The 23623-nt window shown below is 39.3% G+C and overlaps 4 protein-coding genes across 4 annotated transcripts; all 4 read right to left on the bottom strand.

Moving 5' to 3' along the window:
- Positions 1 to 1484: 1484 nt before the first annotated feature.
- Positions 1485 to 2426, bottom strand: LOC125282577 (putative olfactory receptor 5AK3). Its single transcript, XM_048217661.1, has one exon. The coding sequence runs from the start codon at positions 2424 to 2426 to the stop codon at positions 1485 to 1487; it is 942 nt and encodes a 313-aa protein (XP_048073618.1).
- A 5911-nt stretch (positions 2427 to 8337) lies between these two features.
- Positions 8338 to 9267, bottom strand: LOC125281327 (putative olfactory receptor 5AK3). Its single transcript, XM_048214357.1, has one exon. The coding sequence runs from the start codon at positions 9265 to 9267 to the stop codon at positions 8338 to 8340; it is 930 nt and encodes a 309-aa protein (XP_048070314.1).
- Positions 9268 to 14966: 5699 nt separating this feature from the next.
- Positions 14967 to 15896, bottom strand: LOC125281329 (putative olfactory receptor 5AK3). The gene has a single exon (XM_048214359.1). It carries the CDS (start codon positions 15894 to 15896, stop codon positions 14967 to 14969), a length of 930 nt encoding a protein of 309 aa, XP_048070316.1.
- A 5686-nt stretch (positions 15897 to 21582) lies between these two features.
- LOC125282578 (putative olfactory receptor 5AK3) lies at positions 21583 to 22524 on the bottom strand. Its single transcript, XM_048217662.1, has one exon. It carries the CDS (start codon positions 22522 to 22524, stop codon positions 21583 to 21585), a length of 942 nt encoding a protein of 313 aa, XP_048073619.1.
- Between the last annotated feature and the right edge of the window lie 1099 nt (positions 22525 to 23623).

The following is a 23623-nucleotide window of genomic DNA, read 5'->3' as shown; positions in this document are numbered from 1 at the left end:
CCGTTGAATTATATTTGTCCAGCAGCTGCGTTCCTTAATCTGTATATCAGACTCCTCCCCGCCACCAACTGGTGAACAATATGGTTTCCAGTCTTTACTAATAAAGACAATGTGATAATAAATATATTAACGTGCATAAGTTTGAATATATCTTTAGGATTAGAAGATATCTAGTAGAGGAATCTCTGATCAAGGGCATGATCTGGTCAAGTTGGGCAGGTAGTCCCACCTGCCTCCAGAGGGAGGCTTTATTTACTTAAATCAGTTGTAGCAAATCTCGAGTGAGTACGTCCCCAAATCCTCTCTGCTACTGTGCTGAGAAAATTTTATCATACTTTATCATTATGGTTAAATGAAAAACAGCATAATTTAGTTTTGTTTACCTTTTTCCCCCATTCACATTTTTACCAAAAAATTAGTATTTATTTCTTTGTGAATGATGTGTTCATATATGTTGCCCTCTTAACGTTTTTTCTTGCTTTTGTATTGCTGTTCTTAAAAAGGATTTTCTTTATTTATTTGAGAGAGAGAGAGAGGGAATGAGCAGGGGGAGGAACAGAGGGAGAGGAATAAGCAGACACCCTGTTGATGCTTGGGGCTTGATCCGAAGACCCTGAGATCATGACCTGAATCGAAGTCAGATGCTTCACTGAATGAGCCACCCAGGCACCCCTTATATTGCTATTTTGAGTCAAATACCTTCTCTATAACAGCTACAAACATTTCTTTCTCAATATTAATTATTTTACTTTGCGGTATATTTTGCTCTGCAGAAAACTTTGATTTTTTTTGCAGAAAATTTATTATGTGTTTTGTTTTGTATTTACACAGGGTTTCCTCATTCTAAAGGCTTAAAAAATTTAGTGTTTTCTTTAGAGTTTAATTTTTACATTTAAATCATTGAGCCATTTAAAATTTATCTTTTTGTAGATAAGTTTCCAGCTTTACTCCGTACCAAAATCTAGTCATTATTTCCATACTATTTGTTACATAATCCATATATGCCCTATGACTGCAGTATCACAATCATCACATGATCAATTATCTTAGGGGTTTGGACCTATTCCTGGACTTTCATGTCTGTTGTATTGCTCTTCCTATCTCTTCATGTTTAGGAGAAGCCAAAATATTATTTTGTCCCAGTGATTTCCTTCTCCTGTCATTGATAGAGATACTTATGTAATATTGATTATGCATTTCTGCTTAATAAACTTTTCTCTTTTTAATATTGAGTATTTGAAAAGAGGGGTTCTCAAAATATACAAAAACAATATCAAAGACATTCTTTTCAGATTCTTTCTCTGTAAGAAACACGTGAGTTAGAAGGTTATCTATTGTTCATTTGACATGTTTTTCCATTCTCTTTCAGATGCTGTTGATATAACTAAGGAATGACTTTGTGTCTCACAAACATTTGTCACACCTGTTGCTGAAAAATAAGAGAGAACTGTTGGTTTGCTTATTGAATCATGTTGAGTTAGAAATCAAAGTTCAAACTGGAAGAACTTCTTTCCAATCCCCTTTAGGGCTTCCTTTACATCTTGGTTTCTCAGGCTGTAGATGAGGGGGTTTAACATGGGGATCACAATGCCATAAAACACAGAAGCTACTTTTTCTTGCTGTTGAGACTCCTTGGTCCCATGGTGCAGGTACATGTAGGAGAACGTCCCGTAGAACACTGTGATGGCTGTCAGGTGGGAGGCGCATGTGGAGAAGGCTTTTTTCCTCCCTGCAGCAGAAGATACCTTCAGGATGGCAGCCAGGATATATATGTAGGAAAAGATGACAACCAGCACAGTGAACATCAAGTTAAACCCCACAAAGACAGTGAGCAGCATGACGTTGAAGTCAATGTTGGAGCACGAGAGGGCTAGAAGTGGGGGCTCATCACAGAAGAAGTGGTTAATTTTTTTGGACTTGCAAAAGTCCAAGGAGAAAGTAAAACTTGTGTTTACAGAGGCATTCAGGAAGCCCATGAAGTATGAAGCAACCAAGAGTTGAATGCAGACTGTCTGGGACATGACTGTTGGATAGCGGAGTGGGTTGCAGATGGCCACATACCGGTCCACTGCCATTGCCACCAGGATGTAGCAGTCAATTGTTGCAAAAGCACCATAGACTAGGAATTGCACCATACAGCCTACGAATGAGATGGATTGCTCTGCTTCTACGAAGTTTTGCAGCATCTTGGGAGTGATAGCGGAGGTGTAGCAGAGATCAACAAATGCCAAGTGTTGGAGGAAAAAGTACATTGGGGTGTGAAGGCAAGAATCCATCTTGATGAGTAGGATCATCCCCATGTTACCCACCAGGGTGGCCACATAGATCACTAGAAATACAACGAAGAGGATATGCCAAGCCTTGCGTTGACCAGCAAATCCCAGGAGAATGAATTCAGTTATTTCAGTGCCATTGTTTTGTTCCATGGCTAGCAAGGATTAGATATCAGCTGAAAAGGTGCCAAGGAAGAGGAGCAGAGAAAGCTAAGACCATGTGATCCTTTAATTTTGGAATTGGCAATGATATAATGATATAATATTTGGTTGCACGGTGGAGTCAGAGGATATTTTCTGTGACCTAATGGACTCAGATTTTAGAGGGTAACATGCAGATGGCTGAACCTTGCCACCCAACTTAGAGAACTTCATCTACAGTTTGGGGAAATCTCCTTGGACCAGAAGTTATATTCTCAGGGTGCAAACTGATTGGAGTTTTAAAAATCAATCAGTTAAGGAACATACAAAATATTTTTATTTATTTTTGTTTTCTTTTATGTACCATATATATATATATATATTTTAGATTTTATTTATTCATTTGACAGACAGAGAGACATCCAGTGAGAGACTGAACACAAGCAGGGAGAGTGGGAGAGAAAGAAGCAGGCCTCCAGTGGAAGAGCCTGATGTGGGGCTCGATCCAAGAACTCCAGGATCACGCCCTGAGCTGAAGGCAGACACTTAACGACTGAGCCACCCAGGCGCCCCAATGCACCATATTTTTTTTAATTAAAATACCACAATACATCTAAATACAAATTATTTTATCTGAAAATCTTGACTCATCCATAGACTTCTACATGGTCTCACTCCTAGTTTACTTCCTATCCTCATGTTATGTCTCTTCTTTCCTTGCTAACAATGCTGCAGCTATCATGGACTCCTCATGTCTTTGCTCTCCTCCACTTCTGGCCCTTCCTGCATTTTCCTCTCTTTGCCTTAACTACTCTATAGTCCATTTTCATTCCAATAAGCATTTCCATTGTTAACTCTTACTCTTTATTCTGGTCTCAGTTTGAATAACCCTTCTTCAGGTAGTGTTCTGACTGCTCAGATGAGCCATGCGTGCCAAACCATAAGCTTGGTCCTTTTGACTTACATCAGTTTAACACTGATAATTATTTGTAAAATTATTTATACATCTTTGTTTAATTTCAATTTTTCTCATGGATTGTAGGTTCCATGAATACAGCAGCTGGGGCAAGTATCTGTCTCTGAAAATCGTGGGTAATCGAATACATCAACAAATTAATTAATGAAAGAGGGAATGAATGAAAAGATTTATGAAATGTAAAAAAACAAAGTTACAGAAAGATTTTTTTCACAATTGATGCACAGTATTTTGTTTTCTTTTGAGAAGGTGTATTCATTTTTTTTTAATGTGCCTCTGATTCAAGGAGTCAGGACAGGTTAACTCTAAGAACAGAAAACTAAGCGGTGTCTGACTCTTGGTTTTGGGTCAGGTCATGATCTCATGGTCATGAGATGGAGCCCTGCATAGGGGTCATACTGGGCGTGGAGCCTGCTTGGGCTTTTCTCTCTCCCTGTCCCTCTTCCTCCCCCTAGCTCATGCTCTCTCTCTCTCTAAATAAATAAATAAAATCTTAAAAAGAACCCTAAAACACAGAGCAAAGATCAAAAAGAAGTGAAGCATGCATGCCTTCTTTGGTTTATTTATTTGAAAGTAGTCAGTGTGTGTCTACTGTGAGCAAGGCAGGATGTAGATGCTGACGAATCATTGCCTGGTGCCTATGCATTTAGGATTACTATTTCTTCTTGGAAGTTTAATCCTTTTATCATTATGCAGTGCCCCTCTCTGGGCCTGGTAGGTGTTTTTTTCCCCCCTGTGGAAAAATATCGGATACTAATATAGCTACTCTTTCATTCTTTTGATTAGTGTTTGCATGGTATATTTTTATCCTCCTCTTACTTTAAACCTATAAATATCACTACATTTGAAGTGAATTTCTTGTACACAGCACATAATTGCAGAATGATCTTCTATGCACTCTGCCAAACTCTTTCTTTTAATTGATTTTAAACGAAGGAATCTTAGAACACTGGGAAAAGAAGGATGGCATGGGAAGAGCAAACATACGAATAGTACGAAAGATTTGCCTTCTCTTAAGTTTTCAGAGTTACATTTGGCAGTTGAAGCAAAAATTTTGACCCTGTGTACTGTGGTTCTCAATGTGTGGAGGCGATATTTCAGGCAAGTATATTATAAATGGGGAGAGGAAAGGAATACAAAGGGAAGTAAGGTTTCCACATTTACATTCCACAGATGCATAAAATGTATCTGACAAAGGACTGGAGTCCTTTATATACCTAGAGTATACACTTGCAACCTCAGTATTAAAGAAAACAATCAAATTAGGAAATGGGTAAAAGATATGAACAGACAATTCACCAAAGAGGGCCTATATCACATAGGCGGTAAATAAGCATAGGACAAGATGTCCTACGTCACTGGGCATTAGGTACATGCAAAGTAGGAAGACAATGAAGTATCACTGCATGTCCATCAGAATGGCTAAAATAAAAAGCAGTGACAATACCAAATACTGGGGAGTATGCAGAGTAGCTGGATTTCTCATGCACTGCTCAGGGGAGAGTAACATGGTACAGTCACTGTGGAAAATAGTTTGGCTGTTTCTTAAAGAACTAAACACACACTTGGCATACCACCTAGTACTTATCCAGTACTACGTTCCTGGGCAGTTATGTTTGCCCAAAATTTTCACCCACATAAAAGCCCATACATAATTTTTGGTAACTGTTTCATTTGTAATAGTTGAAAACTGCAAATAACCAAAACGTTCTCCAATAGGTGACTGGTTACAGAAACAATGATACATCTATACTGTGGAATATCACTCAGCAATAAAGAGGAGCAAAGTTCTGATACTTGCAACAATTTGGATGGATCGCAATGGCATTATGCTGAGCGATAAGAACCAACTCAAAAGGTCACATAGTGCAGGATTCCTTTTACCTAATATTCTCCAAATGACAACATTATAGAAATGGAGAACAGACTATTGATTGCCAGGGATCAGGTGGGGGAGGAGGGGTGCGGCTGTAAGGGGTTGCACGAGGGAGGTTTGTATGGATTCAGGCATCTGTGGTAGCATAGGTCTGCATCTTGATTGTGGTGATGGTTGCACAAATCTACACATGGGACAAAATGACACAGAGCTGCATACATGCATTGTCACACACACCTCGTTTGGTATCAGAGTATAACTATGTGAGATGTAACCACAGAAGGAAAATGGCTGAAGGACACATGGTTCCTCTGTGTACTGTCTTTGTACCTCTTTGACCTATCTTCCTGTGACTGTTAAGGACTTGAAAATAAAAAGTTAAAAAAAAAACCCCAAAAACTAAGAAGAGGAAAAAGCATAGCCTGCTTTGCAGTTATGTGTGGATCAAGTGAGCCAATCTATGTCAACTTCCCAGCAAAGGGCCAGGTATGCAATGGAGTGCTCATCAAATGGCCGTAGTAAAATATGCAAAGAATACATTAAAGACATACAATATTGCTCAATTGATCTATCAATTGATTCATTCAATTATTTGTTCATTCATGTCTTCTCCCAGGCAACACTCAGCCCAACTGAGTTCCCTCACTCCATTTCCATGACCTCACCAGTGGTGAAGTGATTCCTCCCGGTCTTGGGGTGAAATGGAAGAACTCGGCTCAGACCCTTTCCCTCTACCACTTCCTGCATAAGGTGTGAGGAAAACAGCTTATGTTGAAAACTGGGAATTATTTTCTTTACTTACCCTGGAGTTGCCTCCAGAGTCCTTTCTGTATTCTGCAACGTGTGCAAACTGATTTCACACTGAGCTTTCTTCGTGTGCTTCCTTCAGTCAGGAATTTTATAGCTGGGGCCCAGGGATCAACACTGGCTCTCTTGGGAATCTGAGGTTCTGGGACTGAGATGCAATTGGAAAAAACCAATATTCAGTAGTTATTTTCTGCTGAAGAAAAGTTTGGATTTCCAGAGGGGACAAATCTGTTTTTGTATTACAGTCATTAGAGACTTTCTTGCTTTTGTTTTTGAGAGTTGTCCTGCTTCTGACAAATTGCTTTTTGTCCTGCTTCCCTCTCTCCCTCCCTGCTTCCTTGCCTCCTCTTCTTCCCTCCTTCTCTTCCTTCTTTTCCTGCTTCTTCCCTTCCTGCCTCCCATCCTCGGTTCCTGCCTCTCATCCCTCCAGCCCCTCTGCCTTCCCTTTTTGGGGGTTTGTATAACAACGCATCCCCGTGGTGAAAATTTCAGAAGCACAAAAGCACGTGCTTAGAGTAAACACCCCAGACTCCGTCTGCCCCTCCATTCCAACCGCCGGTTTCCCTTCCTGGAGGTCAACACTGTTAGAATCTTCGGTTATTTTTCCAGATATAAGCCTTGCATTGTATTTGGTAAACATTAATGTTTATATGCTTTCTTTCTTCCCCAAAGAAATGCCAGCATATTCTGCATGTGGTTCTTTAGCTTGTCTTTCACTTAATATTTCTGGGTGATCTATATCGACAGAGAAATTTCACCTGTTTTAACCGCTGAATTATATTTGTCGAGCAGCTGCGTTCCTTAATCTGTATATCAGACTCCTCCCCGCCACCAACTGGTGAACAATATGGTTTCCAGTCTTTACTAATAAAGACAGTGTGATAATAAATATATTAACGTGCATAAGTTTGAATATATCTTTAGGATTAGAAGATATCTAGTAGAGGAATCTCTGATCAAAGGGCATGATCTGGTCAAGTTGGGCAGGTAGTCCCACCTGCCTCCAGAGGGAGGCTTTATTTACTTAAATCAGTTGTAGCAAATCTTGAGTGAGTACGTCCCCAAATCCTCTCTGCTACTGTGCTGAGAAACTTTTATCATACTTTTTCATTATGGTAAATGAAAAACAGCATAATTTAGTTTTGTTTACCTTTTTTCCCCATTCACATTTTTACCAAAAAATTAGTATTTATTTCTTTGTGAATGATGTGTTCATATATGTTGCCCTCTTAACGTTTTTTGCTTGCTTTTGTATTGCTGTCCTTAAAAAGGATTTTCTTTATTTATTTGAGAGAGAGAGAGAGGGAATGAGCAGGGGGAGGAACAGAGGGAGAGGAATAAGCAGACACCCTGTTGATGCTTGGGGCTTGATCCGAAGACCCTGAGATCATGACCTGAATCGAAGTCAGATGCTTCACTGAATGAGCCACCCAGGCACCCCTTATATTGCTATTTTGAGTCAAATACCTTCTCTATAACAGCTACAAACATTTCTTTCTCAATATTAATTATTTTACTTTGCGGTATATTTTGCTCTGCAGAAAACTTTGATTTTTTTTGCAGAAAATTTATTAGGTGTTTTGTTTTGTATTTACACAGGGTTTCCTCACTCTAAAGGCTTAAAAAATTTAGTGTTTTCTTTCGAGTTTAATTTTTACATTTAAATCATTGAGCCATTTAAAATTTATCTTTTTGTAGATAAGTTTCCAGCTTTACTCCGTACCAAAATCTAGTCATTATTTCCATACTATTTGTTACATAATCCATATATGCCCTATGACTGCAGTATCACAATCATCACATGATCAATTATCTTAGGGGTTTGGACCTATTCCTGGACTTTCATGTCTGTTGTATTGCTCTTCCTATCTCTTCATGTTTAGGAGAAGCCAAAACATTATTTTATCCCAGTGATTTCCTTCTCCTGTCATTGATAGAGATACTTACGTAATATTGATTATGCATTTCTGCTTAATAAACTTTTCTCTTTTTAATATTGAGTATTTGAAAAGAGGGGTTCTCAAAATATACAAAAACAATATCAAAGACATTCTTTTCAGATTCTTTCTCTGTAAGAAACACGTGAGTTAGAAGGTTATCTATTGTTCATTTGACATGTTTTTCCATTCTCTTTCAGATGCTGTTGATATAACTAAGGAATGACTTTGTGTCTCACAAACATTTGTCACACCTGTTGCTGAAAAATAAGAGAGAACGGTTGGTTTGCTTATTGAATCATGTTGAGTTAGAAATCAAAGTTCAAACTAGAAGAACTTCTTTCCAATCCCCTTTAGGGCTTCCTTTACATCTTGGTTTCTCAGGCTGTAGATGAGGGGGTTTAACATGGGGATCACAATGCCATAAAACACAGAAGCTACTTTTTCTTGCTCTTGAGACTCCTTGGTCCCATGGTGCAGGTACATGTAGGAGAACGTCCCGTAGAACACAGTGAAGGCTGTCAGGTGGGAGGCGCATGTGGAGAAGGCTTTTTTCCTCCCTGCAGCAGAAGATACCTTCAGGATGGCAGCCAGGATATATATGTAGGAAAAGATGACAACCAGCACAGTGAACATCAAGTTAAACCCCACAAAGACAGTGAGTAGCATGACGTTGAAGTCAATGTTGGAGCACGAGAGGGCTAGAAGTGGGGGCTCATCACAGAAGAAGTGGTTAATTTTTTTGGACTTGCAAAAGTCCAAGGAGAAAGTAAAACTTGTGTTTACAGAGGCATTCAGGAAGCCCATGAAGTATGAAGCAACCAAGAGTTGAATGCAGACTGTCTGGGACATGACTGTTGGATAGCGGAGTGGGTTGCAGATGGCCACATACCGGTCCACTGCCATTGCCGCCAGGATGTAGCAGTCAATTGTTGCAAAAGCACCATAGACTAGGAATTGCACCATACAGCCTACGAATGAGATGGATTGCTCTGCTTCTACGAAGTTTTGCAGCATCTTGGGAGTGATAGCGGAGGTGTAGCAGAGATCAACAAATGCCAAGTGTTGGAGGAAAAAGTACATTGGGGTGTGAAGGCAAGAATCCATCTTGATGAGTAGGATCATCCCCATGTTACCCACCAGGGTGGCCACATAGATCACTAGAAATACAACGAAGAGGATATGCCAAGCCTTGCGTTGACCAGCAAATCCCAGGAGAATGAATTCAGTTATTTCAGTGCCATTGTTTTGTTCCATGGCTAGCAAAGATTAGATATCAGCTGAAAAGGTGCCAAGGAAGAGGAGCAGAGAAAGCTAAGACCATGTGATCCTTTAATTTTGGAATTGGCAATGATATAATGATATAATATTTGGTTTCACGGTGGAGTCAGAGGATATTTTCTGTGACCTAATGGACTCAGATTTTAAAGGGTAACATGCAGATGGCTGAACCTTGCCACCCAACTTAGAGAACTTCATCTACAGTTTGGGGAAATCTCTTTGGACCAGAAGTTATATTCTTAGGGTGCAAACTGATTGGAGTTTTAAAAATCAGTCAATTAAAGAACATACAAAATATTTTTATTTATTTTTGTTTTCTTTTATGCACCATATTTTTTTATTAAAATACCACAATACATCTAAATACAAATTATTTTATCTGAAAATCTTGTCTCATCCATAGACTTCTACATGGTCTCACTCCTAGTTTACTTCCTCTCCTCATGTTATGTCTCTTCTTTCCTTGCTAACAATGCCGCAGCTATCATGGACTCCTCATGTCTTTGCTCTCCTCCACTTCTGGCCCTTCCTGCATTTTCCTCTCTTTGCCTTAACTACTCTATAGTCCATTTTCATTCCAATAAGCATTTCCATTGTTAACTCTTACTCTTTATTCTGGTCTCAGTTTGAATAACCCTTCTTCAGGTAGTGTTCTGACTGCTCAGATGAGCCATGTGTGCCAAACCGTAAGCTTGGTCCTTTTGACTTACATCAGTTTAACACTGATAATTATTTGTAAGATTATTTATACATCTTTGCTTAATTTCAATTTTTCTCATGGATTGTAGGTTCCATGAATACAGCAGCTGGGGCAAGTATCTGCCTCTGAAAATCGTGGGTAATTGAATACATCAACAAATTAATTAATGAGAGAGGGAATGAATGAAAAGATTTATGAAATGTAGAAAAACAAAGTTACAGAAAGATTTTTTTCACAATTGATGCACAGTATTTTGTTTTCTTTTGAGAAAGTATATTCATTTTTTTTTTAATGTGCCTCTGATTCAAGGAGTCATGACAGGTTAACTCTAAGAACAGAAAACTAAGCGGTGTCTGACTCTTGGTTTTGGGTCAGGTCATGATCTCATGGTCATTATCTCATGGTCATGAGATGGAGCCCTGCATAGGGGTCATACTGGGCGTGGAGCCTGCTTGGGCTTCTCTCTCTCCCTCTCCCTCTTCCTCCCCCCAGCTCATGCTCTCTCTCTCTAAATAAGTAAATAAAATCTTAAAAAGAACCCTAAAACACAGAGCAAAGATCAAAAAGAAGTTAAGCATGCATGCCTTCTTTGGTTTATTTATTTGAAAGTAGTTAGTGTGTGTGTACTCTGAGCAAGGCAGGATGTAGATGCTGACGAATCATTGCCTGGTGCCTATGCATTTAGGATTACTATTTCTTCTTGGAAGTTTAATCCTTTTATCATTATGCAGTGCCCCTCTCTGGGCCTGGTAGGTGTTTTTTTTTCCCCCCTGTGGAAAAATATCGGATACTAATATAGCTACTCTTTCATTCTTTTGATTAGTGTTTGCATGGTATATCTTTATCCTCCTCTTACTTTAAACCTATAAATATCACTACATTTGAAGTGAGTTTCTTGTACACAGCACATAATTGCAGAATGATTTTCTATGCACTCTGCCAAACTCTTTCTTTTAATTGATTTTAAACGAAGGAATCTTAGAACACTGGGAAAAGAAGGATGGCATGGGAAGAGCAAACATACGAATAGTACGAAAGATTTGCCTTCTCTTAAGTTTTCAGAGTTACATTTGGCAGTTGAAGCAAAAAATTTTGACCCTGTGTACTGTGGTTCTCAATGTGTGGAGGCGATATTTCAGGCAAGTATATTATAAGTGGGGAGAGGAAAGGAATACAAAGGGAAGTAAGGTTTCCACATTTACATTCCACAGATGCATAAAATGTATCTGACGAAGGACTGGAGTCCTTTATATACCTAGAGTATACACTTGCAACCTCAGTATTAAAGAAAACAATCAAATTAGGAAATGGGTAAAAGATATGAACAGACAATTCACCAAAGAGGGCCTATATCACATAGGCGGTAAATAAGCATAGGACAAGATGTCCTACGTCACTGGGCATTAGGTACATGCAAAGTAGGAAGACAATGAAGTATCACTGCATGTCCATCAGAATGGCTAAAATAAAAAGCAGTGACAATACCAAATACTGGGGAGCATGCAGAGTAGCTGGATTTCTCATGCACTGCTCAGGGGAGAGTAACATGGTACAGTCACTGTGGAAAATAGTTTGGCTGTTTCTTAAAGAACTAAACACACACTTGGCACACCACCTAGTACTTATCCAGTACTTACGTTCCTGGGCAATTATGTTTGCCCAAAATTTTCACCCACATAAAAGCCCATACATAATTTTTGGTAACTGTTTCATTTGTAATAGTTGAAAACTGCAAATAACCAAAACGTTCTCCAATAGGTGACTGGTTACAGAAACAATGATACATCTATACTGTGGAATATCACTCAGCAATAAAGGGGAGCAAAGTTCTGATACTTGCAACAATTTGGATGGATCGCAATGGCATTATGCTGAGCGATAAGAACCAACTCAAAAGGTCACATAGTGCAGGATTCCTTTTACCTAATATTCTCCAAATGACAACATTATAGAAATGGAGAACAGACTATTGATTGCCAGGGATCAGGTGGGGGAGGAGGGGTGCGGCTGTAAGGGGTTGCACGAGGGAGGTTTGTATGGATTCAGGCATCTGTGGTAGCATAGGTCTGCATCTTGATTGTGCTGATGGTTGCACAAATCTACACATGGGACAAAATGACACAGAGCTGCATACATGCATTGTCACACACACCTCGTTTGGTATCAGAGTATAACTATGTGAGATGTAACCACAGAAGGAAAATGGCTGAAGGACACATGGTTCCTCTGTGTACTGTCTTTGTACCTCTTTGACCTATCTTCCTGTGACTGTTAAGGACTTGAAAATAAAAAGTTAAAAAAAAAAACCCAAAAACTAAGAAGAGGAAAAAGCATAGCCTGCTTTGCAGTTATGTGGGGATCAAGTGAGCCAATCTATGTCAACTTCCCAGCAAAGGGTCAGGTATGCAATGGAGTGCTCATCAAATGGCCGTAGTAAAATATGCAAAGAATACATTAAAGACATACAATATTGATCAATTGATCTATCAATTGATTCATTCAATTATTTGTTCATTCATGTCTTCTCCCAGGCAACACTCAGCCCAACTGAGTTCCCTCACTCCATTTCCATGACCTCACCAGTGATGAAGTGATTCCTCCCGGTCTTGGGGTGAAATGGAAGAACTCGGCTCAGACCCTTTCCCTCTACCACTTCCTGCATAAGGTGTGAGGAAAACAGCTTATGTTGAAAACTGGGAATTATTTTCTTTACTTACCCTGGAGTTGCCTCCAGAGTCCTTTCTGTATTCTGCAACGTGTGCAAACTGATTTCACACTGAGCTTTCTTCGTGTGCTTCCTTCAGTCAGGAATTTTATAGCTGGGGCCTAGGGATCAACACTGGCTCTCTTGGGAATCTGAGGTTCTGGGACTGAGATGCAATTGGAAAAAACCAATATTCAGTAGTTATTTTCTGCTGAAGAAAAGTTTGGATTTCCAGAGGGGACAAATCTGTTTTTGTATTACAGTCATTAGAGACTTTCTTGCTTTTGTTTTTGAGAGTTGTCCTGCTTCTGACAAATTGCTTTTTGTCCTGCTTCCCTCTCTCCCTCCCTGCTTCCTTGCCTCCTCTTCTTCCCTCCTTCTCTTCCTTCTTTTCCTGCTTCTTCCCTTCCTGCCTCCCATCCTCGGATCCTGCCTCTCATCCCTCCAGCCCCTCTTTGGGGGTTTGTATAACAACGCATCCCCGTGGTGAAAATTTCAGAAGCACAAAAGCACGTGCTTAGAGTAAACACCCCAGACTCCGTCTGCCCCTCCATTCCAACCGCCGGTTTCCCTTCCTGGAGGTCAACACTGTTAGAATCTTCGGTTATTTTTCCAGATATAAGCCTTGCATTGTATTTGGTAAACATTAATGTTTATATGCTTTCTTTCTTCCCCAAAGAAATGCCAGCACATTCTGCATGTGGTTCTTTAGCTTGTCTTTCACTTAATATTTCTGGGTGATCTATATCGACAGAGAAATTTCACCTGTTTTAACCGTTGAATTATATTTGTCGAGCAGCTGCGTTCCTTAATCTGTATATCAGACTCCTCCCCGCCACCAACTGGTAAACAATATGGTTTCCAGTCTTTACTAATAAAGACAGTGTGATAATAAATATATTAACGTGCATAAGTTTGAATATATCTTTAGGATTAGAAGATATCTAGTAGAGGAATCTCTGATCAAAGGGCGTGATGTGGTCAAGTTGGGCAGGTAGTCCCACCTGCCTCCAGAGGGAGGCTTTATTTACTTAAATCAGTTGTAGCAAATCTCGAGTGAGTACGTCCCCAAATCCTCTCTACTACTGTGCTGAGAAAATTTTATCATACTTTATCATTATGGTTAAATGAAAAACAGCATAATTTAGTTTTGTTTACCTTTTTCCCCCATTCACATTTTTACCAAAAAATTAGTATTTATTTCTTTGTGAATGATGTGTTCATATATGTTGCCCTCTTAACGTTTTTTCTTGCTTTTGTATTGCTGTTCTTAAAAAGGATTTTCTTTATTTATTTGAGAGAGAGAGAGAGGGAATGAGCAGGGGGAGGAACAGAGGGAGAGGAATAAGCAGACACCCTGTTGATGCTTGGGGCTTGATCCGAAGACCCTGAGATCATGACCTGAATCGAAGTCAGATGCTTCACTGAATGAGCCACCCAGGCACCCCTTATATTGCTATTTTGAGTCAAATACCTTCTCTATAACAGCTACAAACATTTCTTTCTCAATATTAATTATTTTACTTTGCAGTATATTTTGCTCTGCAGAAAACTTTGATTTTTTTTGCAGAAAATTTATTAGGTGTTTTGTTTTGTATTTACACAGGGTTTCCTCATTCTAAAGGCTTAAAAAATTTAGTGTTTTCTTTAGAGTTTAATTTTTACATTTAAATCATTGAGCCATTTAAAATTTATCTTTTTGTAGATAAGTTTCCAGCTTTACTCCATACCAAAATCTAGTCATTATTTCCATACTATTTGTTACATAATCCATATATGCCCTATGACTGCAGTATCACAATCATCACATGATCAATTATCTTAGGGGTTTGGACCTATTCCTGGACTTTCATGTCTGTTGTATTGCTCTTCCTATCTCTTCATGTTTAGGAGAAGCCAAAACATTATTTTATCCCAGTGATTTCCTTCTCCTGTCATTGATAGAGATACTTACGTAATATTGATTATGCATTTCTGCTTAATAAACTTTTCTCTTTTTAATATTGAGTATTTGAAAAGAGGGGTTCTCAAAATATACAAAAACAATATCAAAGACATTCTTTTCAGATTCTTTCTCTGTAAGAAACACGTGAGTTAGAAGGTTATCTATTGTTCATTTGACATGTTTTTCCATTCTCTTTCAGATGCTGTTGATATAACTAAGGAATGACTTTGTGTCTCACAAACATTTGTCACACCTGTTGCTGAAAAATAAGAGAGAACGGTTGGTTTGCTTATTGAATCATGTTGAGTTAGAAATCAAAGTTCAAACTAGAAGAACTTCTTTCCAATCCCCTTTAGGGCTTCCTTGACATCTTGGTTTCTCAGGCTGTAGATGAGGGGGTTTAACATGGGGATCACAATGCCATAAAACACAGAAGCTACTTTTTCTTGCTGTTGAGACTCCTTGGTCCCATGGTGCAGGTACATGTAGGAGACAGTCCCGTAGAACACAGTGAAGGCTGTGAGGTGGGAGGCGCATGTGGAGAAGGCTTTTTTCCTCCCTGCAGCAGAAGATACCTTCAGGATGGCAGCCAGGATATATATGTAGGAAAAGATGACAACCAGCACAGTGAACATCAAGTTAAACCCCACAAAGACAGTGAGTAGCATGACGTTGAAGTCAATGTTGGAGCACGAGAGGGCTAGAAGTGGGGGCTCATCACAGAAGAAGTGGTTAATTTTTTTGGACTTGCAAAAGTCCAAGGAGAAAGTAAAACTTGTGTTTACAGAGGCATTCAGGAAGCCCATGAAGTATGAAGCAACCAAGAGTTGAATGCAGACTGTCTGGGACATGACTGTTGGATAGCGGAGTGGGTTGCAGATGGCCACATACCGGTCCACTGCCATTGCCGCCAGGATGTAGCAGTCAATTGTTGCAAAAGCACCATAGACTAGGAATTGCACCATACAGCCTACGAATGAGATGGATTGCTCTGCTTCTACGAAGTTTTGCAGCATCTTGGGAGTGATAGCGGAGGTGTAGCAGAGATCAACAAATGCCAAGTGTTGGAGGAAAAAGTACATTGGGGTGTGAAGGCAAGAATCCATCTTGATGAGTAGGATCATCCCCATGTTACCCACCAGGGTGGCCACATAGATCACTAGAAATACAACGAAGAGGATATGCCAAGCCTTGCGTTGACCAGCAAATCCCAGGAGAATGAATTCAGTTATTTCAGTGCCATTGTTTTGTTCCATGGCTAGCAAAGATTAGATATCAGCTGAAAAGGTGCCAAGGAAGAGGAGCAGAGAAAGCTAAGACCATGTGATCCTTTAATTTTGGAATTGGCAATGATATAATGATATAATATTTGGTTTCACGGTGGAGTCAGAGGATATTTTCTGTGACCTAATGGACTCAGATTTTAAAGGGTAACATGCAGATGGCTGAACCTTGCCACCCAACTTAGAGAACTTCATCTACAGTTTGGGGAAATTGCCTTGGACCAGAAGTTATATTCTTAGGGTGCAAACTGATTGGAGTTTTAAAAATCAGTCAATTAAAGAACATACAAAATATTTTTATTTATTTTTGTTTTCTTTTATGCACCATATTTTTTTATTAAAATACCACAATACATCTAAATACAAATTATTTTATCTGAAAATCTTGTCTCATCCATAGACTTCTACATGGTCTCACTCCTAGTTTACTTCCTATCCTCATGTTATGTCTCTTCTTTCCTTGCTAACAATGCCGCAGTTATCATGGACTCCTCATGTCTTTGCTCTCCTCCACTTCTGGCCCTTCCTGCATTTTCCTCTCTTTGCCTTAACTACTCTATAGTCCATTTTCATTCCAATAAGCATTTCCATTGTTAACTCTTACTCTTTATTCTGGTCTCAGTTTGAATAACCCTTCTTCAGGTAGTGTTCTGACTGCTCAGATGAGCCATGCGTGCCAAACCGTAAGCTTGGTCCTTTTGACTTACATCAGTTTAACACTGATAATTATTTGTAAAATTATTTATACATCTTTGTTTAATTTCAATTTTTCTCATGGATTGTAGGTTCCATGAATACAGCAGCTGGGGCAAGTATCTGTCTCTGAAAATCGTGGGTAATTGAATACATCAACAAATTAATTAATGAAAGAGGGAATGAATGAAAAGATTTATGAAATGTAAAAAAACAAAGTTACAGAAAGATTTTTTTCACAATTGATGCACAGTATTTTGTTTTCTTTTGAGAAAGTATATTCATTTTTTTTTAATGTGCCTCTGATTCAAGGAGTCGTGACAGGTTAACTCTAAGAACAGAAAACTAAGCGGTGTCTGACTCTTGGTTTTGGGTCAGGTCATGATCTCATGGTCATGAGATGGAGCCCTGCATAGGGGTCATACTGGGCGTGGAGCCTGCTTGGACTTCTCTCTCTCCCTCTCCCTCTTCCTCCCCCTAGCTCATGCTCTCTATCTCTCTAAATAAGTAAATAAAATCTTAAAAAAAAAAAACCCTAAAACACAGAGCAAAGATCAAAGAGAAGTTAAGCATGCATGCCTTCTTTGGTTTATTTATTTGAAAGTAGTCAGTGTGTGTCTACTGTGAGCAAGGCAGGATGTAGATGCTGACGAATCATTGCCTGGTGCCTATGCATTTAGGATTACTATTTCTTCTTGGAAGTTTAATCCTTTTATCATTATGCAGTGTCCCTCTCTGGGCCTGGTAGGTGTTTTTTTTTTCCCCCTGTGGAAAAATATCGGATACTAATATAGCTACTCTTTCATTCTTTTGATTAGTGTTTACATGGTATATCTTTATCCTCCTCTTACTTTAAACCTATAAATATCACTACATTTAAGTGAGTTTCTTGTACACAGCACATAATTGCAGAATGATCTTCTATGCACTCTGCCAAACTCTTTCTTTTCATTGATTTTAAACGAAGGAATCTTAGAACACTGAGAAAAGAAGGATGGCATGGGAAGAGCAAACATATGAATAGTACGAAAGATTTGCCTTCTCTTAAGTTTTCAGAGTTACATTTGGCAGTTGAAGCAAAAATTTTGACCCTGTGTACTGTGGTTCTCAATGTGTGGAGGCGATATTTCAGGCAAGTATATTATAAGTGGGGAGAGGAAAGGAATGCAAAGGGAAGTAAGGTTTCCACACTTACATTCCACAGATGCATAAAATGTATCTGACAAAGGACTGGAGTCCTTTATATACCTAGAGTATACACTTGCAACCTCAGTATTAAAGAAAACAATCAAATTAGGAAATGGGTAAAAGGTATGAACAGACAATTCACCAAAGAGGGCCTATATCACATAGGCGGTAAATAAGCATAGGACCAGATGTCCTACGTCACTGGGCATTAGGTACATGCAAAGTAGGAAGACAATGAAGTATCACTGCATGTCCATCAGAATGGCTAAAATAAAAAGCAGTGACAATACCAAATACTGGGGAGCATGCAGAGTAGCTGGATTTCTCATGCACTGCTCAGGGGAGAGTAACATGGTACAGTCACTGTGGAAAATAGTTTGGCTGTTTCTTAAAGAACTAAACACACACTTGGCACACCACCTAGTACTTATCCAGTACTTACGTTCCTGGGCAATTATGTTTGCCCAAAATTTTCACCCACATAAAAGCCCATACATAATTTTTGGTAACTGTTTCATTTGTAATAGTTGAAAACTGCAAATAACCAAAACGTTCTCCAATAGGTGACTGGTTACAGAAACAATGATACATCTATACTGTGGAATATCACTCAGCAATAAAGGGGAGCAAAGTTCTGATACTTGCAACAATTTGGATGGATCGCAATGGCATTATGCTGAGCGATAAGAACCAACTCAAAAGGTCACATAGTGCAGGATTCCTTTTACCTAATATTCTCCAAATGACAACATTATAGAAATGGAGAACAGACTATTGATTGCCAGGGATCAGGTGGGGGAGGAGGGGTGCGGCTGTAAGGGGTTGCACGAGGGAGGTTTGTATGGATTCAGGCATCTGTGGTAGCATAGGTCTGCATCTTGATTGTGCTGATGGTTGCACAAATCTACACATGGGACAAAATGACACAGAGCTGCATACATGCATTGTCACACACACCTCGTTTGGTATCAGAGTATAACTATGTGAGATGTAACCACAGAAGGAAAATGGCTGAAGGACACATGGTTCCTCTGTGTACTGTCTTTGTACCTCTTTGACCTATCTTCCTGTGACTGTTAAGGACTTGAAAATAAAAAGTTAAAAAAAAAAACCCAAAAACTAAGAAGAGGAAAAAGCATAGCCTGCTTTGCAGTTATGTGGGGATCAAGTGAGCCAATCTATGTCAACTTCCCAGCAAAGGGTCAGGTATGCAATGGAGTGCTCATCAAATGGCCGTAGTAAAATATGCAAAGAATACATTAAAGACATACAATATTGATCAATTGATCTATCAACTGATTCATTCAATTATTTGTTCATTCATGTCTTCTCCCAGGCAACACTCAGCCCAACTGAGTTCCCTCACTCCATTTCCATGACCTCACCAGTGATGAAGTGATTCCTCCCGGTCTTGGGGTGAAATGGAAGAACTCGGCTCAGACCCTTTCCCTCTACCACTTCCTGCATAAGGTGTGAGGAAAACAGCTTATGTTGAAAACTGGGAATTATTTTCTTTACTTACCCTGGAGTTGCCTCCAGAGTCCTTTCTGTATTCTGCAACGTGTGCAAACTGATTTCACACTGAGCTTTCTTCGTGTGCTTCCTTCAGTCAGGAATTTTATAGCTGGGGCCTAGGGATCAACACTGGCTCTCTTGGGAATCTGAGGTTCTGGGACTGAGATGCAATTGGAAAAAACCAATATTCAGTAGTTATTTTCTGCTGAAGAAAAGTTTGGATTTCCAGAGGGGACAAATCTGTTTTTGTATTACAGTCATTAGAGACTTTCTTGCTTTTGTTTTTGAGAGTTGTCCTGCTTCTGACAAATTGCTTTTTGTCCTGCTTCCCTCTCTCCCTCCCTGCTTCCTTGCCTCCTCTTCTTCCCTCCTTCTCTTCCTTCTTTTCCTGCTTCTTCCCTTCCTGCCTCCCATCCTCGGATCCTGCCTCTCATCCCTCCAGCCCCTCTGCCTTCCATTTTTGGGGGTTTGTATAACAACGCATGCCCGTGGTGAAAATTTCAGAAGCACAAAAGCACGTGCTTAGAGTAAACACCCCAGACTCCGTCTACCCCTCCATTCCAACAGCCGGTTTCCCTTCCTGGAGGTCAACACTGTTAGAATCTTCGGTTATTTTTCCAGATATAAGCCTTGCATTGTATTTGGTAAACATTAATGTTTATATGCTTTCTTTCTTCTCCAAAGAAATGCCAGCATATTCTGCATGTGGTTCTTTAGCTTGTCTTTCACTTAATATTTCTGGGTGATCTATATCGACAGAGAAATTTCACCTGTTTTAACCGTTGAATTATATTTGTCCAGCAGCTGCGTTCCTTAATCTGTATATCAGACTCCTCCCCGCCACCAACTGGTGAACAATATGGTTTCCAGTCTTTACTAATAAAGACAATGTGATAATAAATATATTAACGTGCATAAGTTTGAATATATCTTTAGGATTAGAAGATATCTAGTAGAGGAATCTCTGATCAAGGGCATGATCTGGTCAAGTTGGGCAGGTAGTCCCACCTGCCTCCAGAGGGAGGCTTTATTTACTTAAATCAGTTGTAGCAAATCTCGAGTGAGTACGTCCCCAAATCCTCTCTGCTACTGTGCTGAGAAAATTTTATCATACTTTATCATTATGGTTAAATGAAAAACAGCATAATTTAGTTTTGTTTACCTTTTTCCCCCATTCACATTTTTACCAAAAAATTAGTATTTATTTCTTTGTGAATGATGTGTTCATATATGTTGCCCTCTTAACGTTTTTTCTTGCTTTTGTATTGCTGTTCTTAAAAAGGATTTTCTTTATTTATTTGAGAGAGAGAGAGAGGGAATGAGCAGGGGGAGGAACAGAGGGAGAGGAATAAGCAGACACCCTGTTGATGCTTGGGGCTTGATCCGAAGACCCTGAGATCATGACCTGAATCGAAGTCAGATGCTTCACTGAATGAGCCACCCAGGCACCCCTTATATTGCTATTTTGAGTCAAATACCTTCTCTATAACAGCTACAAACATTTCTTTCTCAATATTAATTATTTTACTTTGCGGTATATTTTGCTCTGCAGAAAACTTTGATTTTTTTTGCAGAAAATTTATTATGTGTTTTGTTTTGTATTTACACAGGGTTTCCTCATTCTAAAGGCTTAAAAAATTTAGTGTTTTCTTTAGAGTTTAATTTTTACATTTAAATCATTGAGCCATTTAAAATTTATCTTTTTGTAGATAAGTTTCCAGCTTTACTCCGTACCAAAATCTAGTCATTATTTCCATACTATTTGTTACATAATCCATATATGCCCTATGACTGCAGTATCACAATCATCACATGATCAATTATCTTAGGGGTTTGGACCTATTCCTGGACTTTCATGTCTGTTGTATTGCTCTTCCTATCTCTTCATGTTTAGGAGAAGCCAAAATATTATTTTGTCCCAGTGATTTCCTTCTCCTGTCATTGATAGAGATACTTATGTAATATTGATTATGTATTTCTGCTTAATAAACTTTTCTCTTTTTAATATTGAGTATTTGAAAAGAGGGGTTCTCAAAATATACAAAAACAATATCAAAGACATTCTTTTCAGATTCTTTCTCTGTAAGAAACACGTGAGTTAGAAGGTTATCTATTGTTCATTTGACATGTTTTTCCATTCTCTTTCAGATGCTGTTGATATAACTAAGGAATGACTTTGTGTCTCACAAACATTTGTCACACCTGTTGCTGAAAAATAAGAGAGAACTGTTGGTTTGCTTATTGAATCATGTTGAGTTAGAAATCAAAGTTCAAACTGGAAGAACTTCTTTCCAATCCCCTTTAGGGCTTCCTTGACATCTTGGTTTCTCAGGCTGTAGATGAGGGGGTTTAACATGGGGATCACAATGCCATAAAACACAGAAGCTACTTTTTCTTGCTGTTGAGACTCCTTGGTCCCATGGTGCAGGTACATGTAGGAGAACGTCCCGTAGAACACTGTGATGGCTGTCAGGTGGGAGGCGCATGTGGAGAAGGCTTTTTTCCTCCCTGCAGCAGAAGATACCTTCAGGATGGCAGCCAGGATATATATGTAGGAAAAGATGACAACCAGCACAGTGAACATCAAGTTAAACCCCACAAAGACAGTGAGCAGCATGACGTTGAAGTCAATGTTGGAGCACGAGAGGGCTAGAAGTGGGGGCTCATCACAGAAGAAGTGGTTAATTTTTTTGGACTTGCAAAAGTCCAAGGAGAAAGTAAAACTTGTGTTTACAGAGGCATTCAGGAAGCCCATGAAGTATGAAGCAACCAAGAGTTGAATGCAGACTGTCTGGGACATGACTGTTGGATAGCGGAGTGGGTTGCAGATGGCCACATACCGGTCCACTGCCATTGCCACCAGGATGTAGCAGTCAATTGTTGCAAAAGCACCATAGACTAGGAATTGCACCATACAGCCTACGAATGAGATGGATTGCTCTGCTTCTACGAAGTTTTGCAGCATCTTGGGAGTGATAGCGGAGGTGTAGCAGAGATCAACAAATGCCAAGTGTTGGAGGAAAAAGTACATTGGGGTGTGAAGGCAAGAATCCATCTTGATGAGTAGGATCATCCCCATGTTACCCACCAGGGTGGCCACATAGATCACTAGAAATACAACGAAGAGGATATGCCAAGCCTTGCGTTGACCAGCAAATCCCAGGAGAATGAATTCAGTTATTTCAGTGCCATTGTTTTGTTCCATGGCTAGCAAGGATTAGATATCAGCTGAAAAGGTGCCAAGGAAGAGGAGCAGAGAAAGCTAAGACCATGTGATCCTTTAATTTTGGAATTGGCAATGATATAATGATATAATATTTGGTTGCACGGTGGAGTCAGAGGATATTTTCTGTGACCTAATGGACTCAGATTTTAGAGGGTAACATGCAGATGGCTGAACCTTGCCACCCAACTTAGAGAACTTCATCTACAGTTTGGGGAAATCTCCTTGGACCAGAAGTTATATTCTCAGGGTGCAAACTGATTGGAGTTTTAAAAATCAATCAGTTAAGGAACATACAAAATATTTTTATTTATTTTTGTTTTCTTTTATGTACCATATATATATATATATATTTTAGATTTTATTTATTCATTTGACAGACAGAGAGACATCCAGTGAGAGACTGAACACAAGCAGGGAGAGTGGGAGAGAAAGAAGCAGGCCTCCAGTGGAAGAGCCTGATGTGGGGCTCGATCCAAGAACTCCAGGATCACGCCCTGAGCTGAAGGCAGACACTTAACGACTGAGCCACCCAGGCGCCCCAATGCACCATATTTTTTTTAATTAAAATACCACAATACATCTAAATACAAATTATTTTATCTGAAAATCTTGACTCATCCATAGACTTCTACATGGTCTCACTCCTAGTTTACTTCCTATCCTCATGTTATGTCTCTTCTTTCCTTGCTAACAATGCTGCAGCTATCATGGACTCCTCATGTCTTTGCTCTCCTCCACTTCTGGCCCTTCCTGCATTTTCCTCTCTTTGCCTTAACTACTCTATAGTCCATTTTCATTCCAATAAGCATTTCCATTGTTAACTCTTACTCTTTATTCTGGTCTCAGTTTGAATAACCCTTCTTCAGGTAGTGTTCTGACTGCTCAGATGAGCCATGCGTGCCAAACCATAAGCTTGGTCCTTTTGACTTACATCAGTTTAACACTGATAATTATTTGTAAAATTATTTATACATCTTTGTTTAATTTCAATTTTTCTCATGGATTGTAGGTTCCATGAATACAGCAGCTGGGGCAAGTATCTGTCTCTGAAAATCGTGGGTAATCGAATACATCAACA

This window comes from Ursus arctos, unplaced genomic scaffold (genome assembly GCF_023065955.2).
Source record: "Ursus arctos isolate Adak ecotype North America unplaced genomic scaffold, UrsArc2.0 scaffold_23, whole genome shotgun sequence".
NCBI lineage: Eukaryota > Metazoa > Chordata > Mammalia > Carnivora > Ursidae > Ursus > Ursus arctos.
The sequence above is the reverse complement of the archived record's forward strand: the minus strand, read 5'-3'. Positions and strand labels throughout refer to the sequence as shown.

Coding starts and splice junctions, on each gene's coding strand:
- LOC125282577 (XM_048217661.1), bottom strand. CDS start 2,426: ATGGAACAAAACAATGGCACTGAAATAACTGAATTCATTCTCCTGGGA.
- LOC125281327 (XM_048214357.1), bottom strand. CDS start 9,267: ATGGAACAAAACAATGGCACTGAAATAACTGAATTCATTCTCCTGGGA.
- LOC125281329 (XM_048214359.1), bottom strand. CDS start 15,896: ATGGAACAAAACAATGGCACTGAAATAACTGAATTCATTCTCCTGGGA.
- LOC125282578 (XM_048217662.1), bottom strand. CDS start 22,524: ATGGAACAAAACAATGGCACTGAAATAACTGAATTCATTCTCCTGGGA.